Below are 27,107 nucleotides of genomic sequence, written 5' to 3'. Positions count from 1 at the left end.
GGGCAGGGCAGGGCTGCCACGCACTTGCCTTCGGGAATTGTCAAGCGGCACTTACCCACATGTTGCGCCAGAAATTTGCTGCTTATTCCAACCTCGGCAATATTCTCAGCAGAATTTTTCTTCCATCGTTTGCAAGTCGGGCCACATGCGCATTCCACGCGGGTGGTTACCTCCGGCACATGCCACCCGGCCCGGATCAACCCCGGCTTAAAGTGGGGCCGGTCTTCCGCATCTGAACCCGGAGCTTCGGTCTCAAATGGCTTGGCAAATCCGATATCATCAACTGGCCATGCACTGAGCAAGTGACACCACCAAATTTTCAGCACCCCCATTTTGATCACGAACACAAATACGATATGGACGCTGAAGGGTCAGGCCTTGCGTTGTTATATATGACCACTGCCATTTCCAAAGCAGAGCCTTCACCTATCCAGCTCATTTTTCACCGGGAAAAGAATGATGCTAGGCAGCGCACGGGTTTCTCTTCTTCTTGTCATTCCCTACCCCTTTTAACGTTATGAACCTTTTGAAATCTGACGCCTTAATACATGTGCATTGACTGCCGGCTTCTCACTTCAAGACGGCATTTTTCCCGCCCTGCACAACTTGCAAAGAAGCACAGCCTACCTCGACTGCTTTTTTTCAGGCAATAATCCTACGACGAACTTCGTGAACTAATCATAAGTATGCGTCATGGACCCTGCTACCCATTCAAACGGAGGAAATGGAATAGGGGGCTGGTACCATTGTTTCTTTCCCTCGGCGCTTCTATTACCGGCATAATGGCCTTGTTCGCAGGGCGCACATGGAATATCATGGAGGACTACGAAATCTTACTGGCGAGAATCTTGCCCGTGTTTGCACTGCGTATGCTAAGCATCTTACAGCTTAACACAACTTCTATCACCGACTGGTCCAAGTCTTGTTCTCACCTTAAAATTTCGACTACACCAACGCTTTCCCTTGATCCCCGCAAGATCAAAGTGGATGACGATTCCAATGACGAAAAAGTTCAGCTCAAGGACAACTTGCCTGTAGACATTCCTCAACATGAGGGACCGCCATACGACTTCCACTCATTGCACGGAACTGGAATATGCATGGGCTGGTTCTTGCTGAGTCCGGATGGCCCTGCTTCACACAGAGAAGTCCAAAATTGTGTAACTGGATACTTCACCGACGGTACTGTTTTCTTTGTCGTAACAGTTCCCTGAAGGAACCCTGTGATTAAGTATGATCCTTGACAGACAGCCTCGACCTCTACGAGCTGTTAATGAAACTCATCGACGGCGCGATTGAGGGCTTCACCCATGCCGGTAATGTGAAGGCTAACTTGAAGACTTTGTACGGTGCTCACAACGCCTTCACCTTGACGTTCACCATTGCCACTGGCATCCAAGGAATCTTCGGGTTCTTCACCACTTGGTTCGCGATTTACAACCCACCCATTCATAAAAAATGACAGCAGTAACCGTCACAAGATCATCAATATCGTCGCACTGGATTGCTTCGATTGTATCTGCGCTGTTGCCGCCCACCTACTGACCAGTACAACCACGTTGTTAACGTAGAGGACGTTTAAATACAAACTCGTCATACCCAGGACCATTGGGACAGGTACGGTATCACGGCCACACAGGGGAGCAAGTGGCTTCGGTAGGAATGATGATTCTTGTTTGGTTTTGGTGGAATTGGATGTGGATGGGGTTGCTGGGGCTGAGAGTGATTTGGTGCATTGTCAAGGACCCGCGCAGCCACCACTCTGGGGGTCCAGACATGGACTTTGACAGGGGAGTCGAGCGAGTATGGTGGGGGTGAAAAGTTAGTTGACCATTTTCGTGGAAGTATTCTGCTCGGGGATGGGAAGGGGCCACCACTTGGTGGTCAGATGTGAATGCATTCAGGGCCTCAAGGATTCCCTGTGGGCCATGGGCCACCTCCTGGGCAACCCTTACCGCACCAGGGAATGCCTCGACCGATGCCCCAACCGATGCCCCAGCCAGGAATGCTTCCGGGAGTTTTTATGCGGCAATGAGGTTGCTCCTGGAAGCTAACTGTCATCATAATCATAGACTCGACTACCGGTGACGCCTGTTTGCAAACTTGCCGAGGTTATCTGGGGTTTTGGTATGGCTTCATGTTTGGCGGCTTTGTTAGTGCTGCTTTAGGATTTCGAGCAGATGAGTCAAGAGGATTTTTGGGATAGATATCGAGGATACAAAAGAGCATCTTGCCATAATTTCTTTTCTGACTTTGGCTATTTCTCTCGTGAGTCGTGACACCGTGATCCAGGTAGGTATCCAGCCCGGCTTTTCACCATCCCAACGTATTCCGACTTCCTTCTCGATCAACACTTCCACTCACACCTGTCAAGATCCTCATGACGACACCACCTGTTCCCCCACCGTTTCTCTCCTCGGTAAAACAGACACTGGACCATGAAGCCAAGGCCAATACGACGGTGCAGGGAGAGAATAAGCCGTCCTGTCCGTAGCCCTGTGCCTCATCTTCGTCGATCCGGGAACTGGATCAAAGTACCGCATTGGTTCCGCTGGCCGGGGCCAATCACGCCGACAAACCCCGTTGCAGACGTGCTTCCTGAAAAAGTTGCTTATCCCATCAAACCCCAAATCAGTCACGCCAAACTCGTTCTTGTGCGAGAGGATAACCGGATCCGTCAGGATAACCTCGTGCGAATAAACACCGCCCTGAAGGTCGCAAAGCACGTACTGCCCGCCGGCGATGTGATAGCTAAAGTGGCTCAGAGCTTGCATGGCGAGAGGCCAAGGCCTACGATCATCGGTTACCCACCCAAGATTGCTGTTGAACTTTGAGCCATTCTCAATGAATGGCTCGACAAGGACTGTCTGGCCTCGCCACTCTGGACTAGAAGCCTCATTGGCCGTCCATACGCCAGGTATGTTCAGTTTGACTCCAAAGTTGATAACCTTGAACTCGTTGAAGAGCTAGACGATCTCGAGGGCTTTGTTCACGGCTTTGATGTCGAGATGCCAATTGTAACTTTCATACACAGCACCTGTTTTGTACCGTTTGTGGCCTCCATCAGCACATACCAGAGATAGAGATGATGCGAGCTCACTCTTCACGAAGATTCGTTTTTTGGTATATGGGAGGGAAATCCAAAAGAGCTGCCATTTTGTCATAATGTCCTGACAGTCCACCGATAATTTCTTCATTGCGCTACTTGTTTCCTACATGGCCGGTCTATTCCCGTTTCAATTTCCTAATTCCTGTAGCTTTCGTTCTCACAATAAGGGGCCAAACGTGTTGCCATGGCTCGTCCTCCATGGCGGCGTGCTTCTTCAAATATAGAGAAAGTACCGTGTGTTGGTGGATTTTGAACCAGCCGTCGGGACACGGCGCGCCATTATCGAAGTACCAAGACCGGATTAAAGTGCCGAACCGGGTTGCGTGGGGCAGTCCGAGTAGGGCGACAGTACTCATTGCAAACGTGCTGGCTGAAAAAGGAACTGATGCCATTGGGGCCGATATCTGTGGCACCGTACTGTTGAGTTGGGGATAGAATGACGGGATCGGTCAAGACAACTTTGTTTTGGTAGATGCCTCCTTGGAGATCACAGAGAACAAAGTTTCCCCCTGAAATGTGGTAGCTGAAATGGCTCAACGTCTGCATTGCCAACGCCCATGGTTTGGACTCATCAGTCCAACCTGAGTTGTTATTGAACTTCTGGTAATTGTGAATGAAAGGTTTAACGAGGCTTTTCTGGCCCGCCCGGCTGTTATTCCCACCCCCAGACCCAAACCTCCGGTACGTTTACCTTCACGGTCTTGTTCAGTATGTTCTGCTGATTGAAGTGATTGATGATCTCCAGCGCCTTGTCCACGGCCTTGATGTCGAGTGCGAAATAATCGCTGTCCATAGTTCCGCCGGCCTTACACCACTTGCAAACACAAGCCTGACCTTGGCGCTCACCGTCTACATATGCTTCTTTGGCGACCCAGCAGAAGGCGCCTTGTGCAAAGGGGTTAGCCATGGAATTTTGGGTGAACTTCGCCTCGTTAGCCCTGTTGTAACGGTCTCTGTCACTTTGGATGGCGGTCGGTGTATCGTTTCGGTGGCTGTGGACACAAGCAGCACAACGCGAATCACCCTCACCCCTTGAATACTGGTTGGCGGTGTAGGACGACCTGGGCAGACTGCGGCTTCAGCTGATACAAACGCGACTACTCATCTTGTGATGATGGGTAGATATGGTATGTCAGGTTGTGTGATGAGTGATGTGCGAAAGGCCTGTGACTGTTCGGTCGGGTGGTGTGTAGAATCCTGTTCCAGGATATCCCTACAACTTCTAGGATTTTGGAAAAATGTTGCTCTCAGCATATTGGGGAACAGTACTTACCTGCGCTGCGGTACCTTTCGGTCAGTCTGATCAGTGAGCTGGGTCAATCCCCTCGATGAAAGTTGAGATGGGATGGCGGGATGACCAGATGACGCGCGGGGAAGCTGGGGAATCGCCGAAAGCAGGTGACGGGGGGATTGTTTGATAAGAGATTAGATTAAACGTTTCACGGGGGGGAATTCAAAAGGGTTGGAGAGGGAAAGCTGACTGCCAAATGATGCAAATGAGCAAGCGCAGTGCAATGGACCGGCCCACTTTCAACAACTGCAAGTGGCACCAAACACCACTCGCTGCAACCCGATGTAAGTCAAAACCTTTGTAGAACAAACGACCATGAAGTGTTACGATTTGTTCAACCAAATTCTTTTCTGCTGTCTCAGGTCTGTGTCTGCCGCCCTTTACAGTTCATCCTTCTTCGCCTTTGCCTCCTTAACTGTCTTTCCAGCCTTCTTCCCGATCTTCTCTCTAATCTTTCTCTCCTTCTTGGCGCCAGCTTCACCCGTCTCATTCTTCTTTCCCTTCCCTTGCCCCAACTTCCACGTCTTTTGTTCCTTCTCCTCACTCACAACCTTAATCCCCCAACTCCAATGCCCCTTGACGTCGGCTGCAAGTTCCCGCATACTCTGGATATCCTTTGCATGGGTTCCATACTCTCTTGTCAATGCATCTACAGCTTCCTCGGCATATTCCTTCGCTTTCACCTCGTTCCCAAACATGCTGTATATCAGCGCAGCTCTCACGTATGTCGGTGCCAGATAGGCAAAGAGCTTTTCCTCAAGATACATGTCCACCAACTTTCCCCCCATCTCAGGCTTGATATCTTCCCCTCTTCTGGACATCTTGTCCTCAATTTCCTCCTCAAGACGTTTGATCTCCTTGACTCTGGCGTCGGAGGCGGCGGTTTCAAGGCTGTTGAGGGTGCATTGAGAGCAAGTGCACTCGAAGCCCCAGTCTTGCAGCTCCTTTTGGCGGGTGGACCTGCGAGCGATGCCGTAAATGTAGCTGATAGTCAGCTCTTCTCCAGGGTGGATGTCCCGAACAGCAACGGTGGTGTGAGTGGTGTTGGTGATGCGGTAATGAACGCTTCAACCTATGTTAGCATTCTCCATCCATGGTTGAAGTCAACCAGCAACACTTACTTTGGCCTGCAGTCATGGTTGAACCCACTAACATCCACAAACACACCCAAGTGCCCGCTCTCCTTATCACCGGATGGATCAATCACGATCCGGAAGCTGTTCTTATCGATCTTGGCCCTGACGCCTTCGCCGAACTGCGACAAGAACTTTTCCTGGGCGTCCTTGGACAGCTTTGACAGTGCAATCTGGTAGATCTTCTCCTGCACCTCGGGCTTCATGTCGATATGCGCGTCGGCATGCACCAAGAAAGAGGGCTGCCGTTGCATGATCACCTCGCCCTTTTTGATCAGCCGGCCTGCCACGAATCCATTCCCTTTTCTTGGGATGGGAGCCAGGTGGAAGGAATCAGGTGAGATTTGGGTTTCGGAAGTGATCTTGGGGAACGTTGCTGTGAAGTAGGCATAATTTGACGTTGTGATGAGTACCTGGCCGTTGTGATCGTTGCCTTCTGGGTTGAAGTAGAGGCAATGGTCCCCAGAGACACAGTGAGAAGGGCCTTCCCATGGTGAGGGCAGTTCACCAGCGTGTTCCCCCTCTAGGTCAAAGTTGACGTCTGGAATCGCATTCTTGGAATCCGCTGAATTGTCTCCCCGTACGGCTGTCACAAGGACACCAAGAGAGAATAAGAGAAGAGATCGGAGTTGATACATGGTCACTTACAAGGCTTTGGCAATCTGGATGAGACAAAAGCACATGTGAAGTGAACTTGAGATGCGAGAATAAAGTAGGAGTTCATCTCATTGAATCAAGTTAAACAACACTGCATATTGAAAAGATTACCGTGTCTTCCTCGTTTCAACTCTCGTCAATCTGGGTGATGGAACGTGATCAATGGTGATCGTGATATTTGCCTAAATTCTCACCCTCCATGTTCCCTGCGATTTTATGCCAAGCTCATATATAGTGATAGCTTTAACGAGAAGAACCAATAGGAATCTTTCCATTCTTGATGGACGGAAGAGTAACCATATATACCTTTTTTGGCGGCGTTTCTTGTTCCCGTGACATTGTCAAAGAATCGACCCCTGATATCACCAAAGGAAACCTTAATCCCAAACAGAGCGATGATCCCCTATTTATCTCCGCGAAAGACTTGTGATCCGCTTCAAGGTGAAAGCAGATAACCTCTTTGACAGACCAAGGATATCCCTGAAAAGTCGAAGCAGATGTTGCTGCCAGTAAACACTGCCGTGCCACCACCGACAAGCCCCCAAGGCGTTGCGGTGCAGCAGCATCTGCGTGCCATCACCGGCTTCACCATGCCATTAGCTGCACAAAAACCCCTGCTGCTAAAGATGCCTAACTGACGTCTGTCCAGTCTGTTAGGACCTCGCGCTGTCACTACTGCGGTGCCTTCACCATGTCCTCGCGGATTGTGTGGACGAAGCAGCGACCTTGACCAGGCCTGATAGTAGGTAACCATGTTGCTTCATGAGAACGACCAAAGCTGGGTTGTGGGATTGGAGACCTCGACAATTGCTCACGGTAAATACTTGACCATGTATATAGAGGTACTTTTTCCACAGATGTGGATCTTGAAGTCAACCCACATCCATTCCAAGCTCCTCGGAAAGGCACCATGCTGAACAGAGTCTTTTCACACGAGATCAAAATGACCCACCCAAAAAACAGGACCGATCAACAGACCAACGAACTTTGGATATCAAAGTTGGAGGAAAGCACGTTCATAAAAAGATGAGATAGACGCAGACCAGTGCTATGACAGCAGCCAAGCTGGGGCGAATAGAACAGGGGGAGATCTGTCAAAAGATATCGGCACTCCCCTATAAGAGTGTTGTTTGGTAATATGCTCACAGTTACATTACAATCGTCTGCCGTTAGGCCTACGACGATACCGGAATCTAGTCTTAATTCGCTACGTAACTCCTCGCCGCTTAATACAAATAAAATTAATCGGATCTTAGGACCGGCTCATCTTCAGTTCTCGTTTACTTACCTATCTTATCGTTTATTTAAGATGTACTTACTTAGCTCAAAATTTAGTTTGAGTTTATTTACTTTACTTAGGGTATATTCGGTTCTATTTGCTTTATTTAGAAGCTATTTAAGGTATATGTACTTTATTTAGGAAATATTTAAAATTTATATATTTTACTTGAAAATTATTTAAAGATTACTCAGTATATACTCGCTCTATTATTAGGTAGTATCAATAAATGAAAAAATTTCCGAGATTCTCTTTAAATACTTAAAATTTATATTTATTAACTTAATTTCTTCTTTATTTGATGTTAAATATCTATCAATTTATTTCTTACCTTAACGTATATTTTTGAATAATATTTAATTTATATATCATTAGAAGGTTGAGTTCATATACAGGCCTAAGGGCCCTATAACGGTAGAGCACTTTGGTGCTCACGGCACAGCGGAAACTTGCCACACGGTACTGTGTAGTAGGGTTTGCACTCGACCTCTACCATATACCCCCGGGGGCCTTACAAGGCTTCGCACTCCCCAACACACAGATGTGTCAAAGTTTGACCTGGAAGTCGAAGATTTGGCTGAGAGCTGCATGAGGATGCAACTGAGCCAAAGATGGACTTCTTATCCCAGATCGCCCTGGCTGCCTTGCAGGCGGGGCTTCCTGATTGCAAGAGTCGTACATGCCAACAGCTGCGGTCAAAGATAGAAGGAGCCGCCCCCAGGTGTGGATGGAAAGCCTTCCGGCGCTGGGCCTAAACAGGAATGCGTTGCCAGACCGCCCTCCTCCACACCAAACGACGGTCTCAGATCCATATCTTGGTTGAAAGGTTGTGTATGGCACTCAAGATGTGCGTGCAGGCCGGGAATCACGAACAGTACCTCATTCCCTATCTGAATAACGATGCTTACCCGGTCGATCTGGCTGAGGTATCGAATCTCATCTACTGGATGGCAAGGATCCAATCCCATCTTGGGCTTGGCCCTAGGGGATTCGGTCAATGGAACCACCAGCTCCTGCCTTCACATGTCGCATTGCCAGCCATCGAGAGCGCCACCAAGGCTCGACGGCTAGCTCTCAACAATATGCACGAAAACTACGCCAACGCCGAATACACCATCATCCACGATACAGACCTCGTCAACTTCCTCTGGAGCGACGACGGCAGCCCTTGTATCGCCATGATCCTTTCAACTTGGTTCACACGCGGCTGGACTGCCTTGGAGCTGTTCATGTCAAAGAGGGTGTTGGTGTTGTCAAAGACCCAGCTGGGGATTCTGAACCACTGATGAAAGACTTTTGGCACTGAACTCCTAGCTCAAAATCCAGCTACGTCTTCTCCTGCACATTGGCTTGCCACAACGTTGATCCGGCGGCTGCGAGGGCCCATTGATAATGTTGGTGACTTGCTCGCTGCTTTGTCAACCCGCAGTACATCTTGGGTGCGGGATCGTACCATTATCTCTGCGCTGCTAGCTCAGATACCTGACTGTTACCTGGCTGATGGCGAGAGCATCATCGCCGCTCAGGTACTTTCTCATCTGGGAAAAATTCCATATAGCTGCTTGTTTCATGGAAAGCCGACCATGAGGGACCGTGGACCGTGGCCTTGGTGTCCGGCGACACTTTTTGATATGCCAGGCGACAATGCCAGCGATCTTGCACACTCATCTGGAACGCTGAGTATTGATGCGGATGGGGCAGTTGAAGGAATGTGGCAATTTCATAAAATAGACAGAGAGAAGGCCAGGCAACTTGAGCCCACAGGGCAACGATGTCGCTGCTGCTGTAAAAGTTAAAAGTGCTCTTCGGCAATGGGATAGATGCCTGCTTTTGACGCACCCGTCAGAGAGGTCGGGTAACCAAGCGGGTTCTGCTCTTTTGGTTGTTGGCTCTCATTTTGAGTGTCGCTATATTGGGGCTGTTGTCACGGTTGAAAATCGGGTTGTTGGCCAAATATATGCTGGCAGCAGTCAATTCGACGATGGGATTTTCAGAGTAAAGATTGGTGGAACAGGATTGGGTGGATCTGGGATTGTAGTTGCTCATAATATTGCTTTGTAGGGGAATGAAACCACACCTTTTAGTCTTTTTACAGTGGGCAGGGCCACTGTTTAGCGTATCTTGCGTGCCTGGGGGTTTCCTGTGGTTTTTTCTTCTGTCATTGACATTATGAAACGAGACATGTGTACGTTAGGTCATTATTTGAACGAAAAGAACGGCAGTAGCCCGGTAAATTTTAGTAGGAGTTTAGAGGTGTAAGGAACCAAAGAGGAAGACCATAAGTCAGTCCCTAGGAATTACGAGTGAAAAACTGGTAGTAAACACATCGAGGATGTGTGGAAGTAGATATAAGCCAGAGATGACAGGTATGATTGAACTGCTAGCAGGTATAATTGAACTGCTAGCCAATGGACTTTGGGAAAAGTGGGTATTTATGGGTACTTATGGTGGGACAGTCGCAGAATGATAAAGAGAACTAAACGTGTGTGCTACTACGTAAAACTGAGCCAACGCCACCCTCTACACTCACCCTTGTTGCATATCAACCCACTACCAGATACCGCAGGTCCCGATGATTGTGCCACAAGGGCGTGATGTTCTCTATCAACACTGCTTCAGCAGCAGATCCACCATTGTCAGACTCAAGGCAATAAGGATGCGCGGAACATCTGGACTATGGGCGGTTGGTAAAGTTGTGAAGGGCACAGGGGGACAATATTGACATCGTTCCTGTACTTTTCCCGACGTAGAGTTATTGATCCCCAGGCATGTCCATAAGTCTGAACCACTCGTGAGTATTTATCAGGCACTGATTGTTGGATCAAGATCATAGGATGGGTAATTGACATAGAAACAATGTGACCCTCGTGGTTTTAACTGGTCAAAGGAAATAGCAAGGCTCTCCTTGGGAGGTGAGTCGTCAGTGTCCAGATGCATCTCGATTATTTTGTCGAGGTTATCGGAAATCCTGAGCCTCCCATACCACCCAGGCCTCACTGGTCTCGAACGTTTTCTCGAGAGCTTAAATCCTATCCACTTGGTTGATCACTGCTCCATATCGGATTGTCGGGATTCACTATTCATCCGGAATCAACCTCGTGCCACGGAGTGTCTTCGCGCCAATAATAGTACTGTATCGGAGTCACAATCGTTCATGCCATGGACGTGCATGTATCTCGTACATTCCGAAAGCTTGTGAAACGGAGAATTTGCCAAGCTCTCCGGAGTCTTTGCCACCGGAGAGAAGGCCGGATAACCACACAATGGAGCAAATTGAATTTCAGGTCTGTCCGGAAAATTGCCCGTCTCACGCCAACATGGTGTGCCCATCTGGGTTGCTGGTTGATGGTGATTCATGGTCACTGGGACGGATAGGCTTGTCCATGACCATATGGGGAAGTGCTTGTTTCGTTGACCGGGTTTGTCTTTGCGCCAGTAGATCCAGAAGAAGGTTATTTTCCATGGGCTTTTCGCTTGCTCCGATGGGTCTGCAAAGTACGACACCCACCGATGTGCTTCCCAAGCTACAGGCACACCCCAAACGTGATTTGGGATGCGAGAATTCTGCTTCGTGGTTTGCTTCCAGGATTCCCATGCATGCGCTACGTCTATCAGACTCGGAATGAGAGTTGTTGCTTGCTGTGTACAACAAGGTCTGACGTAAGTATTCTCGCCCCAAGGCCATATTTGTCAAGTGGGCTTGGGTGTGCAGGGAATTCAAAAACACCTCTCACGGGCTCGCTGACAAAGGATAATAGATGGGTAAAATCAAGTATTGAGGCAAGGCCCGCGCTCTCGAGTGGTTGCCTCACGGACTTGGCACAGTACATGCTGTTACACACGTAAAGTACTTGCTGGTCGGTGAAAAGCAGTCTTCGTTTAGACGGGCGCCCTTCTTGAGACGTCCAGGCCCTTGTAGCCCATTTCGACTTTCCCAGGAGTGGCAGAAGATGGGACAGGACCTGAGTAAGAACAACGTGACCAATGACCACCCGCTTTTGGGGCTGGCGGGCGTTGCTGCCAACGCCAGGAAGTCACTCGGCAGCGCTCTCTCCGGAGAGAGAGATAAAGGTGAGATCGGCACAGGTGTATATGGCGTCCAGCTTGGTGATCTGCTCATTCTTTTCCTGTGGTTTTCCTGATCAATGCACTTCTTGACGTCAGGTTGAAGAACGCAGGACGATAAGTCAAAGCGATATCAGAATGTCGGAACGGCACTCACATATTTACGCAGCATAACGGCATCCATCAGGTGCAGGGACCACGCACCGTGCCCGGGAGTCTATCATCCGTAGCCTGGGAATTGGCTGCTCATGTTGGGGCGACATCTCAAGCCATGGTTCTGCTGGCAATATCCCATCCAAGTTGCAACAAGGTCCCAGCTAACTACATTTGGTAGGATGCGTCGTGCGCCAAACTCCTTCTTCTCCGTTCTGTCTTCGATAAGGGGACGTTGGAAAGCGGGAGGATCTGGTTCGAACAGTGCATCCCACCCTCCGGTAGGATCTTCTTCGAAGCCGCTGATGAGAATATTGCCCTTGGACCATAAAGATGAAGCATTCGCCAAGTTGAAACTAGCAGTGTTGAAAGCTTGGTAAGACGTGACGGCAACAATGTAGGTTTTTCCACCATACTTTGGCATGATGGTTGCCAATATGCGACACACTTGGCATGTGGATTGCTCCATATGCTGCCGTTCATCTGAGGGTCAAGAAACATTTTCCCACTCCCATGTGTAGCAGATATCTGTCCACCTCTCTCGCAGGCAATCTCTGGGCGAGAACATACTTTGAGACTTTACTCCATGGAATCGACTTGCAGCGCTCGCACAATCTCGCCGTGCTTGGGCCTGGGCGTTCATGGTCTTCTGAGATGTGCCCATTATCCTTGGCTATTTTCCCCGCAAGTCGTCGTCTTGTTGCACTTCTCAGTTGTATCGCGGTTGCCACGGGTGAGTTGTCAGGCGATTTCAGGCAAGGCAAGCTGTGTATTGAGTCGGTGAGGAATGAACCAGGTTTTAGCAGCGTCAAAAAGAAAACCGGCAAAAGGAACGTGGACGGAATAAAAATGAGAACCACAGGTCAGTTCCACGAGCACAGGACAGAATTTGGTAACATGGTGCATGACATAGGGGAGCCACCGAACGTTCTACTGTGCCCCGTGTGTAAGGGGGGCATTGACTTGCTCGCTCTCGCCACAGTGCGACAATACTAGTGTTGCACCTCTTAAGCTTTCTTCAGCCACCAGCAGAGATCTCTCAGAACAAAACAAATATTTCTGTTGTGTTCTAGACTCTTAAGATTCTATTTAACCACATCGAGGTTACCTGAGTGAAACGTCTTTTATTTCTGGCATCAGCCTTCATTTTACGTGAACATTTTCCATCGAAGCAAGGATTACTTTGGCAACACGTCAAGACCCTCTACTTGGTCAAGATAACACATCAAAAAATGGCTTCCACATCCGTGCCCGATCCCAGCCTCATCCTGGCCGTCCTCCAGCGAGGCAACGGTTTCATGGAGGGAGATGGCATCAGGGTTTGGCAACCCCGTCAAGACTTCCCCGTCTGGCGCTTCACCATTCTCCTCAAGAGAGGAAATCAAATCCACCCTGTGGACTCCGACACTGTTGTAAAGTGCGGCGTGATTCTCGAATCAACTGCCCGCATTTTCAAGGGTGATCGGAGGCTTTCCTCCTTCTTCGACTTCATCAAAGCCAAAAACGTTGAAGTCCAACCCAACAACCACATGCAGCTTAAATCCAAATACTGCACCAACCCGGAAACATTGAATAAGGCCATCAGGGACATCTCTGACGCTGCTTGGCGCCTGAGTGGTAATCCGTTTGGCAACCTTCAACCGATGGTCTTTCCTGGGCACACTCAGGCTCCGATCCCTACCTCCACCTGCGGTATTCTCTCTGGGGTCAAGGTTCCGTGTACACTGGTTCCTGTGCTCGGCATTCCCACTCACTTTGCTGTCCTCAACATCTGGCGGGCACCACAGGGCGATCATGAGCTCCTTGTTCGTAGAGTCCCTGGTGGTCCCAAAAGTGGCGGCGCAAGGCTGGCTCCCTTCTTCACTACCAATGTCTCCGCCCTTGATGCCTCGCCTCTGGCGGCTTTGAAGCGTATAGCAGGTGAGGATATCTCCAGATGGTTATTTGATGACAACACCTTCTTCGCAGCCCAGGGTAAGATTTGCTCTACTCAGATACATGGCCCCGAATACGGGAGTGCCCGAGAGGGCACTGTCGAGTTTTCGAGGCGCTACATCTTTGATGTGGTCGTTCCCAAGCACAGGCATGTCTATGAGCTTGGGTGCGATGTAAGCGAGTTAATCTGGCTGAATTTCGAGGAGCTCGAGAGGGAGCTGTTTGCTAACAGCTTTAGTCCGGAGAATGGCTTGGTGATTCTTGACTTTTTGTTGAGGTACCATATTCTTCATAATCGGATTGAGTGGGGGTTTCTGGATGAAATTGTCGCGAGGATGAGATATGATCCTTCTGCTGCTCAGTACTAGCTGTGTCATGGCCATCTCATCATCACCTAAAATCTCCGAAAAAAAAAAGAAAAAATCAAAAAAGCACTTACACTTCATAGGTACTAATTGGGCTGGCTTTCAGGATAATTAGCCGTTTGCGTAAGATTTCATCTGATACGAAAAGGCCAAAAGCAGGTACTAGATAGGCATACTTAGCGTGCTTTCATTTAATACACTTTTTATCATTTTATACTTCAAGACTTCAAGACTAACACAAGGCATATTTTAGTGACCTGAAAAAGCTATGTCCTTTTACCTAGTTCATTCATCGCATCCATCATCTCATCCATCATCTCATCCACCATCTCATCCACCATTTCATCCGATCATTTCTCCCCCGCAAGGCCTTCCTTGCTCCCCCCACAACCCCTTAGTTGACAGCTCAAGCACCAATGCAAACAAAGTAATCCAACCAAATCTCACAACTCGGTCCGACCTCGGTGTTCCAGGCCTGAATCTGCGCTTCCGTAATCCCATATCTCTGCGACAACTCCCAGCAGTTGTCACCCGATCGCACATAATGCCAGGCAAAGCAGTTGCAAACTGCTCCGGGCTGAACAGGTGAAGGACGAGAAGGTGATGGTGTGCAGCTTGTGACAGGCAGTGCGGTGGTAGACAAGGGTGGTTGAGTTGAGATGACGGTGGTGGCAGGGTCACAAGGAGCGGTAAGGAAGGAAGTCACGGTTTGAGTGACGGTGACTGTGCCGTTTGCCTGTCGTGGGATGTTCCAGGCGGAGGAGGTGCCGACTGCGAAGGCAGTGGCTGTGGTGAGAAGCTTGATGAAGTGCATGGTGGGGTGGGTGTTGGATGGGAGAATGTCAAATACTTTGGGGATGATGAGCCTCCGTTTTATACCTGTTCTTTACTTTCACGATTATGTAGCCAGCCCCATCCATCTCCTAGTGTGCGTTCTTTTCACATGCATCTAGCCTCAAGAATCACCAGCCTCATGTCTTCAAACAGTGCATAATCTTACTCATCAACGTGGATTACGTTGGACAGACTATTGACAATGGGACTATCGCTTCCAGCTTGGCACGTCATCATATCGACAGATTCGTTTATGCCAATGTCAACATATGCGTGAGAGTTGCATGGAAGTTGGGGTCAATGTGTACTGCTGAACACACCGTTTCTACACGAAGCCCCCAGCTTGCCCTACCATCTGTCAGCATGTGTGGGGACATCAGTCATCTAATAGTTGGTCAGCTTCAGCTTGTTGGAATGGAGCCCCATATCCAGATCAAGAAGTTGAGATGAGGTGGAGCGGAAAAACCAGCATATCTGTCGGGTGGTGTCGGCCGTCCATTCAAGTGTGGGTGTAGAGCCGTATGTAAAGTAAGTCTGTATTGTTCCAAAAACACTTCCTTGTTCGCCGGCAGGTGTTCTTTTGTAGAAACAAATACTGTTCATTATTATTCACAGAGTATGGAGACCACGCTCCTGTTTCCCTCCAGCACACTACCTAGTTAAACACCTCCATCATAAAATGATATTCGATCTTACTCCCATCCGTCCTTCCCCTCGCACTCAACAAGCGACACCTATCAGCCAAGATCTCCCCAACAATCGGTGTCCCACAAAAGAAAACCCCGACCTTGAACTCCTCGTCCTCCCACTTTTCCTTGTCTTTCCTTACGAGTTCAGCCTTGTACCCCTTCATCTCCTCATAATGCCTATCCAAAATCCTGATAAAGTCTGGTCTGCCGAAGTGTGTTGCATTCAGCAGTCCGGTCAACGGGCTGGCTGGGTGCTCAGGAGTACGATGCATCTCCAGCAACCAGCGGTATACATGCGTGGCGATGTTGTTCCTTTTCTGAGTGACGTGGGTGTGGATTCTAATGTCGAGATGGGGGCCGTGCTCCTCCTTATGGTGCTGAGCGTGCCATTGCTGGGAGCGAGAAACCCGGTTGAGGAGATCGGATAGCCAGAGGAGGTTGTTCTTGTCTCTGACACTCCAATGAAAGTCAACGCGGCGATAGTCTGATGGGTGGTTGTCCGTCTCGTTGCCTCCCTTAGTGAGCGTCTCCCGGTGGTTGGCGTCTTCTAGAGGGGCTCCAGTAGAGACCTTCTCCCTGTCCCTGACAGACGAATTCTGCAAGCCATCCTCCCCAGGGCCGATGAGGTGGGAGCCATGGGATGTTGATCTTCCACCTGCAGTGATTGGAGCATCCAGACCCGGGCCATTGTGAGCTTTGTCGTCTTGCTCTTGCAAGTCCGTAAGGATACCGCTGAAGGGAGTGACACCAATACCGGCACCAACAACAATGGTGTGGCTGAAGTCGTAAAAGCGCTGTGCTGGTGCCCCAAATGGGCCGTTGATGCCAATCTGAATCTGTGCTATGCCATCCTTTCCAGCCAGGTCACGGAGTCTGCGTGTCCAGTTCCCATCGGTTTTGATATGAAGCTGCATTTCATTACCGATACATGTGGATACTGTGAAAGGATGCCACTGAAAGAAGCTCAGGGCTGGGACCTGCAAGAAGACATACTGTCCAGCATTGTATTTCCAAATTCTTTCACTTGGAATCTTGGCTCTGATCGCGACGGTTTCGCTGTCTAGAACCTGAAGAGCAGCGCTGATTTTGTGAAAACCAACCAGTAGCCGCACAATTCTTTCTGTAAGAACCAAGAGCGTGGGAAAGGCAAGCCAGTACCCAAACATGGGCCACTGAAGTAGCCCTGCGGTGCCGTGGGCCATCAATAACCCAATAATGGGATACATTAGAAGATGGCCCATTTGGAAGACTTCATAGTTCCACTTTCTGACTGGAGGAGTACTCAGCAGTGAAAGAAGATAAAACAAGCCCAAAGCAGTAAGACCAGTGAACCCAGGCAAGGACCTAACGTAGTTAATATACGGCCGTGGCACAGCATCTGGTCCCAGCAAGATAGCCACGGCATCTTCGTTTTCCTTCCTGCTGCCCCAAACAAAAGAGCCTCCCAGATGTCCAATTGCATGAAGACTTGCGAGCACAAGAGCCACACACGAAATCCTGATGTGGAACTCCTGGGACAAATCCCAGTTGATGAACCTTGAGATGTAGTACGACCGTCGAAGAAATGTCGAGAAATACCGCGACATGCTGAGAATCAGAAAGAAGAAGGTCGGATAAAGAGCACCAGCGCAAGTCTTGGCCAGCACCACGCCCCAACCAAAACCGCGTGTGTAGTACTCTCCAGTGAGGTACTTGACAAACTGCCAAACCCCAAAAGCAAGCTGCATAGCCACTACCAGCCCAATAAAGGCGATTTCTGGCCCGTGAACAGCCCAGTAAGACTTCACACGTCTCCAGATGCCCATCTTGCGCATGTAGTCCTTTTGCTCGCTGTCATTCGCCTGGTCCTGTTTCATGCTGGGAATCTTCCAGCTCTTGACAGTTTCGGCGAACTCGGCGCGCGGGATCCGGTTTTTGTCTGATTTGATAATGGCGCGGAGGAATGCATGACGGTCCAAGTCCTCTCGACTGTCATGGTGAAGATGGTGTGGAAGTGCCTTGGGAGCAATCTCTTCATGGACCTTATCCAGCTTCTGCTCGACTTCGCTGTAGTCAATTAACCCGTCATTGTTGTGGTCGAGGTCGTCGAGAAAAAGGTTGATCTCGTCGTCCGTCAAGTACTTGACGTCATCCCATGGTGCGACGTTGGAAGCCATCAAGGCTTGTTGATTTGTGTATGGTTCGTGGTGGAATTGGCTCGAGGAAGAGGATGAGAAGCTGAGAGGAATGAGAAAGAAAAGAAGCCATGTTCGCCATGATAATAATCAAGTAACGAAAGAGCATGTCAGTCGTGGCAGTGAGACGCGCCGAGACGGCATACGTACGCCAAGTCCCACTGCCAGCACGCCAAGCTGCTGGGCGATGATATTCAGGAGGATCCAAGAAAGGCCCAGCAACTTGGCTGGCGAGAGACCAATCAGATTCGCATCTTATCGTAGGTCACCGAGCCAAAGAAAAGGAGCTTCGCAGAGCTGAGAAATCTGAGGGCGGTCCAGACTTTGATTATGCTCGGGATTGCACTCTGGCACAGTAGCTCACCGCAGTTGCAGTGCTCACATGGGTGCTTGAATTCCAGCCTCAAAGTGTTGTCAACCATTGCACTTACCCAGCCCCACTTGAGTGTCCAAGCTCACTTCACAGAAGCAATGCCCTAGCCTTAAACCACATCAGCCATTCATCAACATACGTTCGGTCCCCAAATATGTTGTGGAACGAGGAGAACCGCAGGATAATGATGATTGACTTTGAACGGGCCGTTACCCGAAATTCTCTGTTGCCGAAGTCACCTAAGAAGCACCGAGGCCTGCAGCCTAAGGGGCGGCAGAGTGCTGAGACAGAGTTTAATAGCCATGTGCAGGGTGATCTGTGGGCTACCCGGGGTTTCTGATATCATGGAGCAGGGTGTCAATATCGGATACAGATAGCTTGTTTTTTGGTCTTTTACAGCGGGCGTATCTTGCGTGCCCGGGGTCTCCTGTGGGTTTTGTTTTTTCATTAAGAACATATAAGATACAGATGCGAGTGAACGGCTCGCGAACGGCTCGCGAAATGATGCTAGATTGGCGCGCTCTGGACGAAAGTAATTGACCACACCAGAACTCTTCCTTTATCCCGTCCGCGCTCCGGCTGGAAAGGGGCAACACCTGGGCCGCCGTTCAGCAGATCTATTTGATGGAGTTGAACGGCCGGATCAAGGCAGTAAGGATTGAGCCATGTCGACAGCGTACTCAAGGTCCCGGCGGGGAAAGTCATGCAGATAAGCCTTACAGCTTCGTCCACCGGTGGTCTGGGTGTCGACCTTGACTTTTGCAGACGAGATGCTCATCAGCGTATCTGGATGATCGGCCCGAAGCTTGGTCTTGCAAGTCGCGCCATCTCACACAGCAAGGGACATTACAGTAAGCAGTTCAGCAACACTAGAAACAACAACACATTTAAGCCATTCATTGTAAAGCCACACAGTCCTCTTTACTCCTCTGAGTCACTCAGGGGGGGCACAGGGAAAATAGCTCGGATTGTCTGTCTTGGCTCAAGGCAGAATCGGCTCCCCAGATTTATTTTGCTGAGAAACCTGGGGCGTAGGAATAGAATCCTGAGGTGCCGTTTCTGGCTCAACAGAAAGCAAAGATGCTGGATATGATCCTTGTGATGCTGCATCTACCTTTGCCAGGTTGCAATGTAGCCTTGCAAAGCCAAGCTCTGGGTTTCCTTGCAAGGAGCTCAGGCGACGAAAGTGACTTTGTGTAGTAGGTAGCAGCCAGTTTTGGAGGCAGATGACGTCCACCTGTAGTTCAAGATCGTGCTCGAAAGCTCAACCAATAGTGGTGTGAGCATTTGAAAGCGGTGGTTCTTGTTGTGTATTCATATTGAAAGCCATCAATGGCTTTAGTAGAGGCAGCGATTTCCTATGCCCCAACGTAGGAGCTGTTTCTGTCCCCAGTTAAAGACAGACCGTCGCTGCCTACACAGGCACAATGAAAAGGCCGTTTCTGGCTTTACGTACGACTGGCGATAAGGTACTGGATCATATTGGGAACAATACAAACCCTCGGTTATCCCAAATGCACCCAGATGCAGGAACGGAGAAGACTTGCCTGAGTCGGCACAGCATTTCAAGTGTGTTTGCACCAGCCGTTTGTAAGACTGCCTTATTCTGGTTCTCTTGAAGAGCAATGGAAATCGTACCACACAAAGCTGTCCAGCTTAACCGAGACATTCCAGAGTTCGACACATTCCAACATGGTCACATCCCATCATGCCAGAGCAGAGACGTCCAAAATGGAATTTCCACAAGATATTTACTTCAGACTTCTATATACCACGACCAGCCCCTAATCCGGACCAGATCAAAACGAAGGAGGAGAAGGTAAATACAAATGTCCAATCTCCCTAGCGGGCGTTTGTACAATGACCGTTGGTCCAAGTTCAGTACTAAGAGGAGAAAGAAAGAAAAAAGACAGATATGTATAAGAGACTCTGCCGGGAGAAGAAAGCTGAAATGTCACCTTTCCAAAACCTCAACTTTTAAGCCACTCCCAAGAATACATCCTTCCATGTCAACACCGAGTTGAAGATACCACTCCCGAATTTCCGCCATGTTTATCCTTGGCAGGTTCGCCATCAAAAGGCATTCTTGTCGGATGCAGACTTTTAATCACGGGAACGCTTCTTGTCGTGAGAAGGTGTGCCATCATGGAGTTTGTGGTGGTGAGGGGGCCCTTCGTGGTGAGTGAGCCCGCCATGGTGAGGGAGCAGGCCATGGTGAGGGAGCCCGCTGTGGTGAGGGAGCAGGCCATGGTGAGGGAGCCCGCTGTGGTGAGGGAGCCCGCCGTGGTGAGAGGGCTGGTCGTGGTGAGAGAGCCCGCCGTGGTGAGAGGGCTGCCCGTGGTGAGAGGGCTGCCCGTGGTGAGAGGGCTGGTCGTGGTGAGGGAGCCCGCCGTGGTGAGAGGGCTGCCCGTGGTGAGAGGGCTGATCGTGGTGAGGCTTATCATTGGGCGACCCTCCATCATGTGGCTTCCCGTCGTGGGTCTGACCGTCATGAGCAGGCTTATCGCTGTGCGACGGCTTTTCGTCGTGTGGCTTTCCATTGTGGGAAGGCTCATCATGATGTGGACGCTCGCATACACCGTCTTCATTCTCAGGATTCCCAACATCCGCCGAAACGATCAAGTAAACCCTAGAGCGCCGGCCGCACGCAGGGTAGTCGATGCCGTCCGTGTCGTACTCTTGAAGGCCTCCGAGCACATCCTTGGTGTACGTGAAAGAATCCGATTTGCAGGTCGTGATGGGGAGGCAGGAGAGGTTGATGTTGACCTTTTCAATGACGTACTTCAGGCCAGGTGTAATCTTGAGCTTGACGTCCAGCTTCTTCAGGGCGTTGATGGTAGCAGCCCAGCTGCCAATCCTCTCGTAGTACTTGCCCTTTTCTTGGATGTAGAGATGGCCGTGTATGCCCCTTCTGAGGTCGTGAATACTGGGCGTCTCATACCAACCCCAGCTGCTCTTGCAATCTGTGCCCTTCTGTGTGTTGAGATCATGGGAGTTTCGAGGGCTCTGATAGCCGTAAGCAGGTGTCGTATCGCATGTTGCATGGCAAGGGGTAACTAGGCACTTGCTGCAACGGTAGGTGATCTCGAAATAGTCGTAGTCACAGTCGTAGGAGCTGCATATGCCGTGTTTGTTACGACCACCGGGCTTGCAGGGGAACTGTTGTTGGAAATGAATCGGTTCGTGTGAATCATGTACAATAACGCTTCCGGCGAATTGGAGATAGAGAATGAGGCCCGCTTCGTCGCCGTTGGGGCACATGCCCTCAAGAAGGTGTTTGATCTCGGCATGGCTGGAAGCATTAATAATCTCGTTGAAAGGAACCTTGCACAGGAAAGTGCCATCCTGCCCTGGTGTACACTTAACAGCTCTTGTGGGTGGTGGTGGTTTGTATCCAGCTGGGTAGAGAGGGTTGCCCTTGAGTCCCCAGGTGACCTGGGCAGATGTGGTGGTGTGGCCGGGAAATGGGTTGAACGTGAAGGTCAGATACGGTCCAGCAAAATCAAGACAGACTGTCGATATCCCCTTGGGATTGTCGTAATTGCCAAGGAAAATCTCAGGACATCTCTCAGAGTAGTAGTCCTCAAGTGGTAGCTGAAGAGTGTTCTTGTCAGGGAATGAAACGCCGGCTAGACTGCAGTCTGCCTGGCAGATGTCGTACTCGGTCCGTTGGAGAAGGTTGACCTCCCTGGAAACAAGAGTCTCAAAGGTTGGGTCATAGGCCAAGGCAAGCCGGAAGGTTGCGGCAACAAGCGCCAAACCCGAGGTGGGCTTCATGGTAAGGCTGGCGAAGGAAGTTGAGCCCGGTCACCGATGAAGATGCGGGAAAAACACAAGACCATCGGGGAGTTCGGCGAGACGCTCATTATAACTTTTTGTGGCAGTGTGCCCCCTCGATAGCGTCTCCTTTTCAGTTCCTTGTGACAATGCAACTAAAGTTGTCATGGTTTTCACCGTCTTGATGTGACCCATGTTTCCTCTCGCAATGATGTCAGTTTAACGAGCATCAGAATGGGAAAGCGAGGGAGGTGTGCGGTCGGCGATGCGCCACCAAAGTCACTTCCGTGTCAGCTCCGCGGAAGACCCATTAGAAGACCCTTGGCATCGATGTGAAAAGCGAAACAACGGGTTCCGGATGTTCGACGGAAACTGGAGAAGTCCGAAGGTGCCGGCGAGTGCGATCTAGGTCATGGCCGGCAATCGCGGTGAACTCGAACAGAGTTAAGACTTTATATGGCCCAATCCCGGTTTGTTGAGGATTCCCAATTCTTCAAGGCTTGATGAAATAGTACAGATGTCTGCTGCAACATGTGGTTCTCGACAGTTGGCGTCGGAGTACCGCCAGCAACTTCAATTGGGTTTCAATGGTCCACAGTGCAACCAACGGTTCAAATGCATCTGCAAGATATTTCCCCCTCCCCATAAAATTGACTTCATTACTTCCAGAGTCAAAACGTGTCGACGGGCAACGACGGGGGCGGTTCGATGACATAACAACATGAACGCAAAGTAAGCGATTCAAGATGGGGTATGCACGCAACATATCTACCTCAAAAGCAGAGTTGACTGATTCATTGAGAAAATTTCAGGAACCTAATGCGAAATTCCCGATCCCCTTCTCGGTATCCGGATTATTTGTGACGCCAAAAACTCCATGCAATGCCTGACAGTCCTCCTCTGCTTGTTGGTTCCGACGATCAACTGTTCTGAAGAGGCCAGTTGTGATGACTTGGACCACCTTAGTTGAGTGAAAAAGGCCCTATCATAATTCCCTCCTCTGATTCGGCAAACAAGTGCCACACAATGATCCTGACCATTATCAAAGACCCTTAACCAGACACCTGTGACACCTTCTCATCATCCCCCTTGCGTTCCTTGCCCTGCTCCTTCTTCCCATTCTCCTCCTCATCGTTTCGGCATTCCTTCGTTTTCTCAACATCCTCCAGGTCCCCCTTCTGATTCTTATTCTCTTCATCTCCAATCGTCGAACTGGCGGACAATTCGACCCCAAAATTGAACCTCGGGCGGGATTGCTGGCGCCTCGTGATTATGATCTGGTGATGCCGGCTTCGAGCGGCACCAGGGATATCCACCCCGCTCAACGTACGCGTGACTTCGCGGTACTTGGTGATTGCAAGACAGCTGGTGCAGTCGCTGGTGCTCGTCGTCAAGTTGCGACAGTGATCGCAACAGTTTTCTCCATTGACCTTTTGAATTCGTCCATGAAGAGGATGCGCAGGCAATACATTCTGCTGCCACCGCTGGCAACGGCAACAGATCGCCCACCAATCCACGAAACGATCCTCCAGCAAATTCTCACCCTCAATGGTCTCCAGCTGCTGTCCGTCTCTGTTGCGCAGAATCGTGGTGGGGTTCGTCTTGTAGCCGCACCCATGTTTGCAGGTGTGCGGACCACCGTGCCAAAAGTCCCTGGCCAAAACACACTTGTCAGAAAGGTAACTCGATCCGGGTAATGTGAGTTGCCGATGGAAGCTTCATAAGCCTTTGGTAGACATGGCGAGAGAAATGTTCCAAGGCAGAGCGTGGGCTTTTGGTCGCGGCAGCGAGAAGGTTGCGAGCGACTCACCACTCTTCTTTGCCGCTGACTGCGCACTGATGCGCCCAGTAGGCCGGCACGACTTTCTCGTCGATCGGTGGAGCGGGCGGCAAGTACGGCTGATGGCGTAGGTATGACAGGTAGGCCGGCACGGTGGCGCTGTTGTCGGTGGTCATCGTTTTGGATCGTCGCTGTTCGATGGTTGTTGTTCAGAAAAGATTTGCGTGAAGAGGATCGCTCAAAGTGAATAACACCAGGCTACCTTACTCTGGCGGAAAAAACAGTAACGCTCCCAGAAAGCGGCAGGAGCAAGTGGCAGAATTCAATTCAATGATGTCGTCGTCCACCAATTGCAAACGGGTCCAAAGGCCATTGGGATCTCAAAGGCCACAAGCTTGGATGAAAAAGTCCCAAGCTCGATGCCAGTAAGGACAGGTTGTAATCCCAGATCCAATCCAGCTTAATGGAGTTTGAGCCCTCCTTCAGTCCGCTCTGGGCATCGCTTGTCAACCAATTCGTTTTGTAGATCGATCACGCACACGACCAGACACATACGGATGATGTCCAGAGCGAAGAATTTGGAAGGGGAGCGCAGCCAACTCCCCAGTAGTGATAATGTAGGTAACTTAACCATTGTTTGGGTGGCCTCGATTGACTGGACCAAACTGCTGAGAAAATTGCCATGACAGCAACTAAGTGCATGGCAATGCTCGAGAAACCTACCTCCTTCTCAACGATGCTCGAAAGCTCTCCGTACCAAGGAAGAAACCAGACCTTGCCACCTTGTTGAATAAATCTCGTGCTCAAGCGCTGCTCAAGAGACTCGGATGTGATCGTTCCCAGAAAGCCAAGTTGTCCTCAAGTTCTTTCCCTCGATTGTTGTCGGCTTAATTGAAAGCCGAGTGCTCAAGAGGATGCCATAGAGCGGCAAAGTCCAGTGCCTGACAGCCTGATAGAATTGCAAGACTCCCGTAACATGCCATTGCAGTTGACGATGAGGATGGCAGTCTACTGGAAAGCAACGTCGGTGGTTTGATGGAAAATATGTGTGTGACCCCTTCATTGATCGCCAAAATGTGACCACCTCCGCGGAGCCCAATACGATAGGGCTGTATGCCCCTTGGCCAAAAAATGCCTACCAACAACGTCAGCGATCGATGTTGCAGGAAGCGACATAACAAAGGCTCTTTCTCAGCAAAATGATGAATAAGACTGTTGATAATGTTATCGATGCGATGGATAAAATGAATATCTGACACAGATGAATGTTAGACATGTTGGAAGCACAAGAAGGGTATGTCGAAGGAATGATGTACCCAGTTGAAATACAATCGAGATAAGAATATCTGTGACGTCTCAATATCAGCAACCCGAACAACAGCAGGAGTTGAGAGTGAACCAAAGGAATTGGCCCATACCGATTGAAATATCGATATAAATGCAGTGGTAAGTGTCCCGCAAGATCTGTAAAGAGTCGCCTGGGGGCGCAGCCTCCCGCAGAGTCTCATGGAATAAGGCGTGGTTGTGGAATGGCGGGAGGTCTGCGCCCCAGGCAATGGAATGAGGAGACGATGGATTGATCTCTCGATGAGATGAGTGCCCGTGCCGGGCCGAATGACCCCAAGGAATACGGAAGAGAAGAAGGAGAAGAAAAAGGAAGAGGGAGGAGGCAGAGTAATTAGGAATCGGAACAGAAGAGAGAGAAGCAGAAAGTTGAACGAGAGACAGTAGAGCTCTAAGATTCACCGAACCAAAGCACGGCGCCTGCCATAGGAGGAACCCTCCGGCAGCTACATGGAGACCTGTCTTCGCCCCTATCCACCTGCCTACAACCAATGACTAATAGGTAAATAGGCGGAAAAAAAAAGAACGGGTACACCTCCCCATGTAAGGCTGGTGAGCCGTCCCATCCACAGGATGGCCACAAAACGCCATCCATCCTTGGTAAACAGGTCTAGCGTCATAAAAGCTGGAAGACACACATCCCTCGATGACAGAACAATCCCTGGGAGACACATATTCAGGAAGTAACTACTGGAACAGTGAATTCGTTCGATCGATCAAGCTCCTTTTGGTTCTATCACCTTGCTTTAGGGCAAGAGAGACGAGAGAATTACGGAAGGGTCTCCACAAGACACAGGGACCGGGGACAGGAGATATTTCAACGGCAGTAGCGGAAGGAAACAAAGAGCTCAGGCAGCTGAGCTCAGCTCCTTTCTTTCCTTTGATCTACTGATAGCAAGCGGTCGGGGACGGAATCCAAGAACCCCGTTGTCGTGGAATGGTATCACGGTCAGTTTTCCATGAAAGGGCAGGAAGCTGGAAAACGCCGAACTTAATCGAGGCAGTGGGAACTGCTGGAACTAGGTTGATACCTGGATCCCTCCGTCCAAGAGGCAGCCCTGGGCACCTTTTCATGGCTACCGGTTTAGGCTTTCTTTGCCCCCCTGGCTCGCTCACCTCACTAGGTTGGCAGCCATGAAATCATCAATAGGAGCAATTCCATCAAGACATTTCAAAGATGCTCCTTTCATGTGCACACAATGATTTCCAACCGAGGAAAACATCCACGAGTGATTCATTTTGTTCCCACACTGTGCCCCCATACTTCAGAGTTATTGCCCAGCAACGCCACCACAGGTTGACCCAGCATGTGGCTCTGGTCCAGGTTCCGCAGCGCCTTTCCATTGGCCCAAGCAAGTCTCCATCCCAGGCAAGAACACCGCTCGTTCACCAGTACCCCTGTGGTCTGGAGAAACATAGGAAGGACCTCCTCATCCTCGCCTCTGGCTCTGGCCGTAACTGCCATAGAATAATGGGACACATCCAAGGAGAGCAATCCTGAACTCCTCTCCATGTCGTATCAAGCTGAGGCACAGCGACCTCAATCTCTCTTTGATGTCGTGTCATGCCAAGGCAGAACCACCCTAACATCTCTTGATGTCGTATCACCCCGAGGCAGCACCACCTCAACCTCTCCATGTCATTTCATGTTAAGGAAGAGCCACCTCTATCTCTCTCCGCATCGTCTCATCCCGAGGCGGAGCTTCCTCACCATGTCGGGCCAGGAGACCATTGGTTTGGATCAAGCGGTCCGCACCTGTGCCATACCGTTCCTGCCCGTTCCATCTCAGGTTTTTGCACGCCCGGCCTACCATCCACAGGCAGAGCAACCCGAACAGCTCTCCATGTCGTCTCGTGCTGAGGCAGAGCCCCCTGGAGATCCCCCAATATCGTATTAGGCGGAGGGAGACGTACCTACCTCAACATTTCTTGATGTCGTCTCGTGCTGAGGTAAAGCCACCTCGGCGCTGCTGCCTTGGGCTGACCTGTTCCACACAGTTCCCGCCCGGCCGATCTCGTGGTTTTCTAAAGTCTGCCTCAACCACGGGAGAAGGTTGTGAGGCTGCTTCATTCACCAACGGCAGCCGTTTCGTGTGTTGATTCTATTGTTTCGACTGAAGAGCGGAGGCACATGTGCATCCCAAAGATA

The 27,107-nt window shown here is 50.1% G+C and overlaps 7 protein-coding genes across 7 annotated transcripts; 3 read left to right on the top strand and 4 right to left on the bottom strand.

The window, feature by feature from the left end:
* Positions 1–782: 782 nt before the first annotated feature.
* QC761_105075 (uncharacterized protein) lies at positions 783–1,462 on the top strand (the record flags this gene model as incomplete). The annotated part of the gene is made up of 2 exons (XM_062873761.1): positions 783–1,182; positions 1,248–1,462. The coding sequence occupies 2 exons, from the start codon at positions 783–785 to the stop codon at positions 1,460–1,462; spliced, it is 615 nt and encodes a 204-aa protein (XP_062736832.1).
* A 3,265-nt stretch (positions 1,463–4,727) lies between these two features.
* QC761_105030 (uncharacterized protein) lies at positions 4,728–6,272 on the bottom strand. Its single transcript, XM_062873760.1, has 2 exons — positions 5,522–6,272; positions 4,728–5,465 (listed from the first exon to the last, which is right to left on the bottom strand). Exons 1-2 carry the CDS (start codon positions 6,169–6,171, stop codon positions 4,781–4,783), a joined length of 1,335 nt encoding a protein of 444 aa, XP_062736831.1. The 5' UTR covers positions 6,172–6,272; the 3' UTR covers positions 4,728–4,780.
* A 2,042-nt stretch (positions 6,273–8,314) lies between these two features.
* Positions 8,315–8,755, top strand: QC761_0005180 (uncharacterized protein; the record flags this gene model as incomplete). The annotated part of the gene is made up of 1 exon (XM_062871814.1): positions 8,315–8,755. One exon carries the CDS (start codon positions 8,315–8,317, stop codon positions 8,753–8,755), a length of 441 nt encoding a protein of 146 aa, XP_062736830.1.
* Positions 8,756–12,919: 4,164 nt separating this feature from the next.
* Positions 12,920–13,990, top strand: QC761_105023 (uncharacterized protein; the record flags this gene model as incomplete). The annotated part of the gene is made up of 1 exon (XM_062873759.1): positions 12,920–13,990. One exon carries the CDS (start codon positions 12,920–12,922, stop codon positions 13,988–13,990), a length of 1,071 nt encoding a protein of 356 aa, XP_062736829.1.
* A 1,486-nt stretch (positions 13,991–15,476) lies between these two features.
* On the bottom strand, positions 15,477–17,666 carry QC761_105020 (uncharacterized protein; the record flags this gene model as incomplete). Its single annotated transcript, XM_062873758.1, has 1 exon — positions 15,477–17,666. One exon carries the CDS (start codon positions 17,664–17,666, stop codon positions 15,477–15,479), a length of 2,190 nt encoding a protein of 729 aa, XP_062736828.1.
* Positions 17,667–20,160: 2,494 nt separating this feature from the next.
* On the bottom strand, positions 20,161–21,834 carry QC761_105010 (uncharacterized protein; the record flags this gene model as incomplete). Its single annotated transcript, XM_062873757.1, has 1 exon — positions 20,161–21,834. The coding sequence occupies one exon, from the start codon at positions 21,832–21,834 to the stop codon at positions 20,161–20,163; it is 1,674 nt and encodes a 557-aa protein (XP_062736827.1).
* A 748-nt stretch (positions 21,835–22,582) lies between these two features.
* On the bottom strand, positions 22,583–24,371 carry QC761_105005 (uncharacterized protein). Its single transcript, XM_062873756.1, has 3 exons — positions 24,338–24,371; positions 23,645–24,269; positions 22,583–23,487 (listed from the first exon to the last, which is right to left on the bottom strand). Exons 2-3 carry the CDS (start codon positions 23,788–23,790, stop codon positions 22,887–22,889), a joined length of 747 nt encoding a protein of 248 aa, XP_062736826.1. The 5' UTR covers positions 23,791–24,269; positions 24,338–24,371; the 3' UTR covers positions 22,583–22,886.
* Positions 24,372–27,107: the final 2,736 nt, after the last annotated feature.

The sequence above is a fragment of the Podospora bellae-mahoneyi genome, assembly GCF_035222275.1.
Source record: "Podospora bellae-mahoneyi strain CBS 112042 chromosome 1 map unlocalized CBS112042p_1, whole genome shotgun sequence".
Lineage (NCBI taxonomy): Eukaryota > Fungi > Ascomycota > Sordariomycetes > Sordariales > Podosporaceae > Podospora > Podospora bellae-mahoneyi.
Note: the sequence above shows the minus strand (reverse complement) of the source record. Positions and strands in the feature narration are given on the sequence as shown.